Source organism: Daktulosphaira vitifoliae, unplaced genomic scaffold, assembly GCF_025091365.1.
Source record: "Daktulosphaira vitifoliae isolate Bord-2020 unplaced genomic scaffold, ASM2509136v1 Scaffold_2, whole genome shotgun sequence".
Lineage (NCBI taxonomy): Eukaryota > Metazoa > Arthropoda > Insecta > Hemiptera > Phylloxeridae > Daktulosphaira > Daktulosphaira vitifoliae.
Window position 1 is genome coordinate 8,368,670 of NW_026099573.1, and position 6,375 is coordinate 8,375,044.

A 6,375-nucleotide genomic window follows, 5' to 3' on the forward strand; every position below is an offset into this window, starting at 1 on the left:
ACACATTTCAAGAAATGGTGATATATAACTGAAGATAAAGGGAATAAAATATCAAGGCACAAATGGTGGAATAGTGGAAAATAATTAAGATAGCTATAACAGAATCTATAGAAAAATTAATTAAATTCGTAAAAAAAAATTTGTTTTTATATTGTTTGTTTAATATGAAAATTGTAAAAAAGCAATTAAGGAATAAGCTAGAATCAAAACAATTTATACACCCACTCTTTGAATATAAGCGAGTTCGAGAACAAACGAAGAAAAGTAGCCAATTAACAAGAAAAACAAAAAAAAGGCAGAGAAGTAACGTTTGGAAAACATTGAAAACTACATACATATTTCTAGAATTCTTCATACGTTTAAAAATGGATTTGTATGAAATATACAGATAATAGAAAGTGATAATGAATGGATATCTAGAAAATCGGGAAAGTCGCCGAAGAATATAGAGAAATTTCTCAATAGAACTTCAACAAACATAGTATATAAAGATTGCATGAATAGTAAAGCAGAACCTGAAGTATTAAACCTAAATATAGAAGTTCATTATATAATTTAGACTTTAAAAAATAGTAAGTCTCCAGGGGAAGATAAAATTGAACTTGAATTGTTAAAGCTATGTAAACAAACCTTGTTCAAAAATTGCATAACAGATATGGATAGAAGTAATGATACTGCAGGACTAGATTAAGTCACTGATTTGCCAAATAAAAGGAAATCGGAAAAAAGGTGAAAATTATATTGGAATAACGATGCTGAACATTTGATAAAAATTACTGTACTTAAATAATTACAAGTATTTGCATACAAAAAGTTAGGTTATTAAAAAAGTGGATTCATAAAGAACAAATTAATCATATTAATTGGAAAAAATAGGGAGCAAGCATAAGATAGAAAATGATAGTTTTGGCAATAGAGTTGAAATGGCTCGCGAAGCCTGTTAAAAAGAAAATGAAAGAAATACACTTTATAATACTTAAAAAATATGTTATATTAATTATATATAATATTTTGACATTTCCATAATAAACAATAATATATAAATATATATCATAAAATGTATTTAATAAAACTATCTATTATTCTATTATATTGGTCATATAATATTACTGCATACATAAATACAAAGTTTAATTGTCATCAGCCTTTTCTCATAAATGTGCATATAATTAGATTTTACAAAGACAAAAAAAAAAAAATAAATAAATAAAACACTGGTATTAATAAGTTCAAATTTGTTTATTTCATTAAAAAATATAATCTATATTTATTTAATCAGAACTTAGTCAGTTTTGTTGGACTCACTAAAAATAATTAATAGCTACCTTATTAGTTCAAAGGTTATAGAGATTAGCTTTCATTTATACAGTCATTTATTTCATTATCTACAAATTCTACATGAGTAAATGGAAAATGTCCTGTTTTACCATTAAGTTCACCTTCCCATTGACCATTAATATTTGTTTTTGTTACTTTGATTATATCGCCAATTTCTAGTTTTAATGCCGTTTTATCATAAGCGTTAGGTACCCTCACTTGCTTAACTCGAGCTAATGCAGGTAATTTTTTCTAACAAATAAACACATTTTTAATAACATTTTTTATAGAATTAATAAAACTTGATGACACTAACTTGCAAACTGGACCGCCTTAAAGTAGATTCATTAGTAGATCCCGAGTTCTGAGAGCTGTCCTTAACAGGTAAAGGAGGTTGAGTACCATCATACTAAAAAAATATTTATCAGAATTCATATTACATAATATTTAATTAATTTAAACATTTTATTAAATGTTTAGTTATAATAATTGATAAAAATAATATATACGATTAAATATTTTAATGTGTTTATGTCTTATTTAATTAATTAAATATTGTTTTGTCCTAATTTTTATTGTCTATTTTATATTTTAATTTTTTTTTACAATGTTATAAACATTATTAATAACTTGATCATAATTATATTCATTAATCAAATATACTTTTTGAACATATGGAACAGGAATAGATCCCATTTGGCCCATCATATTTTTAGCTGTCCACCATTGTTCTTCATCTTTTACAAGAACTGTCAAAATGTCTCCTTTTCTAAATGGCAAATCATCTTGATCCTAAAAGATTATTTAATTTAAGATATTTACACACAGTTAATGAAGGAGTAAACATAAATTAAATAAATACTTACATTGCCAAGAAAATCATACTTGGCAACAACTTTTTCTATTGGTTTTACAGCAGGTTTTAAGAGAGGTGTAGTATCAAGGTAATGTAGTTTATAAAATGCTAATAGAGCAGGTAAATCACTAAAAACTTGATCTCCAATTCGATACCTTGTTTCATTATTTTCTTGAATTTTGTTTATGATATAATGACTAACTTTACTATCTTCCCTTTTATGTAAAAAAAAATATATATATTTAGCCCCAGTAACATCACAATACAATAAAATATAATAGATTATGTATATATATATATATAAATATAAAGATTCTATCACAATATTTTATGACTAGTTTACATTATGAGATAGTATAAAGATTATTTTTACCCTTATAAAATACGAGTATAGATAATTTATTTAATTCTTCAAACTATATGCTTACCTCACACATAACACATAATCTCCTTGTATACTGAGACTGTCTCTAATTAAAAATGTTCCACATTCTCGTTCACTCATCAATAAATCTGATGCTTCAACTCTAGACATTTGGCCAAAATACCAACTAAAACATATTATTTTCATTAACTATAAAACTAATTTGTGTGATAAAAAATATATAATACATTAAATCATTTTTTTAATGATAATTATCATTCAAGTGTAAACTAAAGTTCATTATTAGGGGAGTGTTAAATGAATGTTGTTGACTTAAAAACCTTTCATGAATTTTGCTTTATTAAATATATTTCATTAATTTTTTTTAATAATAATAGTTGCACTTAAAATACAATTTTGTTATTTATTATTTTATTTTAAGATAAAAAAATTATAATTTTTTAGCCAGAGTTCCTAGCAGGGAGATCTACAATGATTATAGGCTTAAAAATGCGGACCCTAGTGATCTGAGTGGGTGTGGGAACAAATATAATTGCTTTTAGTGGGTTATCACTTTATTTAGTTGGGACTGGTAGGCCTAGGCATACCTTCTGACTAAAATCGATTAGGTCCCTTTTAACGTAGCCATACCAAGTGAAATGGTTGTAAACTTATTACAGGGTAGTTACTCGAAATGCAAAGTGACCATTGGGATCCTTTATGCCACCAAGCGCACCTTTAAGTATTCAGCCTTAACCCATGCCGAATGACCGCTAACCAGAAAAGTAGTAACTCCAAGTGGCAAAGATGGGCAATAAGTGCTTTTGGCAGTTTCAAGGCTTCAGGCTTTGACAAAATATTTCCTGCACTTTTACAAGAAGAGCTAGATCTAATCTTTCCCTATCTCTGCAATACATTTAGAGCATGCCTAGCCTTGAGTTATTAACCCGAAAGTTGACAAAAGTTCAAGGTGGTTTTTATACTTAGCCCTAATTGTGTTAATACTATGAAGTAAAATCCTACCGACCAATAAGTTTCTCTTAATTTTTCCTTAAGATTATGAAGAAAATTATTATAGGTACATAAAAGTTGCTACATAAGAACCAACATGAATATCAAATAGAGAAATCTACTGATACAGTTTTACATAATTTAACCACCAAAGTGCAAAATGCTATGGTGTTTGTATGATGCATTGAATGATGCATAGATCAGATTATACTAAAATATCCCTTGAATTGTAGTAAACCTGTTCTCTAAAGAAAGCATAAACTACAAAGTTGAGATTTTAACACGTTTAAAATGGAATATAAGATTATATAATATAAATTAGTAATTAATACAGGCAGTTCCAAAAAATTAGGTAAAATGGGTGCTGGCATTTGGGGATCCAAACCTCACATAAATATCAATATGTCAATGAGCACAACATCTTCTGTGTTCCAAGCAGAGGTAATCACAATACTAGTATTCAAGAAAAGGAACATAACTATCTTAAATAATAGTCAAGATGCTGTGAAGGCACTTAGTAACAATCAGGTGACTTCAAGGTTAGTTCTTGAATGCAGGGAAACTTTAGAATCACTAACAAGGTGAATAAAGTTACACTGGCGCAAGTACCAGGATACAGCAGTGTGACTGGTAATGAAAAAGCATTTTCCAATGGGAAAAGGTACAGAAAATACCCATGTTGGACCAGAACCAGTTGCAGAACTCGCAAAGCAATCTTTCAAAGTATTACCTAAAAACTGGTATAGAAAAAAACAGGAAAATATGGTGTTACCTAGTGGTACCCAGACAATCGAAAATGTTTATTAAGATTCTCAGTGTATTGCTAATAGATCTTAATAACATGACTAGATATCAAATAAGCACTCTTAATAATTATTAACCTGTCAATTATTTTTGAACAATTATAAATTAAGTCATATAATTCTATATATATACCTTTAAATATTAAATATAGTACATACCCATTATGAAAATAGATTTTTCACTAGAAAATTTATGTAACATTTTTAATTTTTTCCAAATAAATATAATACAGTTTACAAGAATCTCTTTAAAAAAAAAATAATAATAATAATAATAAATCATTTAATTAGGTGTTCTATTTTATACGGAACATAAGATATTATAACATACTATTATCCATACTAACACTCCCATCTATTCAAAGGACAATAATGATAAAAAATAATTTTCTCAACATATCTGTGATGTAATATATGTTTTCTTATATTTATTAAAAATTGATAAAAAAGTTTATGGAAAATTAACTATCAATTACAAACCTAAAATTTTCCAAAAGTAATTTAATGAATAAATAATAACCATTATACACCTAAAAACGATTATGATAATCTAAAAATATTATTTCATAAAAAATACTATCTTACCTAGCTTTGTTGTTTGGATCGAAACAGTGAGCCGCCATTTTTGTTTGAATTAAGTAAATAATAAATCAGACAATTAAAATGATGATCTTAACAGAGATAAAATTTTTTATTACATGACTCAAAAACAATTATAGCCTGCAAAAATAAAACACTTGATGTACTATGTAATAAAAAACAAACAAAATTAATCTTGTTAACATTGTTTTAATTTTAACTATCAAAAGTTTATACAAAATGAGTATTTTAAATTAATTCTCTAATAAAATAATAAAGGAAAGTTAGTTTCCTATTTTAATCATATCATAAAATCATGCATAAATGTTTTAAATAATTTGAGACCCATCTAAATTTAAAGCAACATCCATCCAAAAAAAGTTATTAAAATCATCAATTTAAATGTAATACCCTATTGTTACATTTATTATTTATATTTATAGTATTAAGCATTGTCTATATAGACAGTAAATTCTGTAACAAATTTTGTAAAAAACATGAAAAATTTTTCCAATAATTTTTATACAAAATTAGTCATTAACCATAGAGTTGATATAATTCTATCACTATAATTTAAAAATTAGTAAATCACTAATGAAAGATTCACGGGAAGTCACCATTTAACACACACATGCATATAATAATTAAACAATATAATAATAATACAAAGAAAACTTGATTTATTATAAATTGAAATTTAACAACTTTTTTTTTAAATTATATAAATCCAAATATTTTATGATAGTTCAAAAATGATTATATATGTTATAAAAGGATAAATTCTTTATTTCAATATTTAAATTATACAGTTATAAAAATGTGTACAACTAAATGATTGAAATTAATATATTATTTGTATTTTATTAAGAATTACTACTTAACCATTTTTTCAGACTAGAGGAGGTTAATCTATTAAAAAAATAAGAAAACTACATGAATTTTTAAATAAAATTATACNTTAATCAATTAAAAAAATAAGAAAACTACATGAATTTTTAAATAAATTTATACTTTATAAAGAAGAGAAATAAATTCAAATATTTTTAAATAATTGTGTGTAAATTTTTTTTCCAATTACATTTTATATTTTTTTAATTATCTTTTTAGAGCTTTAAATGTTAGAGTCAAATAACTAATTGTATAAAAAAAATTAATTAATAAATTTAATAAAATAATACTCCAATTGAATTCTAAAGAAAAAAAAATCCAATCTAAATGTTTGATAATTAACATTAACATGCACATTATGAAATTATTACAATCTTTGTTGTTTAATATTTATAATATTCGTAATAACTAAATATGATTAATACATACATAAATTTAAATGCAGTGATACATATTACTTTATAGTATAAAAATTAAATTTAATAGTTAAGAAAATAAATAGCGTCTAAGATACTCATCGATACTTATTTACTTTAATACTCCACTAAAAATAAATA

At 24.9% G+C, this 6,375-nt stretch overlaps 1 protein-coding gene across 2 annotated transcripts; it reads right to left on the minus strand.

Annotated features, from left to right (window-relative positions):
- Positions 1-1,220: 1,220 nt before the first annotated feature.
- Positions 1,221-6,365, minus strand: LOC126897522 (adapter molecule Crk). 2 transcript variants are annotated; one of them, XM_050671197.1, is made up of 7 exons: positions 6,248-6,365; positions 4,937-5,071; positions 2,602-2,724; positions 2,184-2,388; positions 1,981-2,109; positions 1,634-1,726; positions 1,221-1,569 (listed from the first exon to the last, which is right to left on the minus strand). In XM_050671197.1, exons 2-7 carry the CDS (start codon positions 4,972-4,974, stop codon positions 1,351-1,353), a joined length of 807 nt encoding a protein of 268 aa, XP_050527154.1. In that variant the 5' UTR covers positions 4,975-5,071; positions 6,248-6,365; the 3' UTR covers positions 1,221-1,350. The 2 variants fall into 2 exon arrangements, with proteins under 2 accessions (XP_050527154.1, XP_050527156.1); XM_050671199.1 differs by lacking the exon at positions 6,248-6,365 and adding an exon at positions 4,511-4,533 and having other exon boundaries at positions 4,937-5,022.
- Positions 6,366-6,375: the final 10 nt, after the last annotated feature.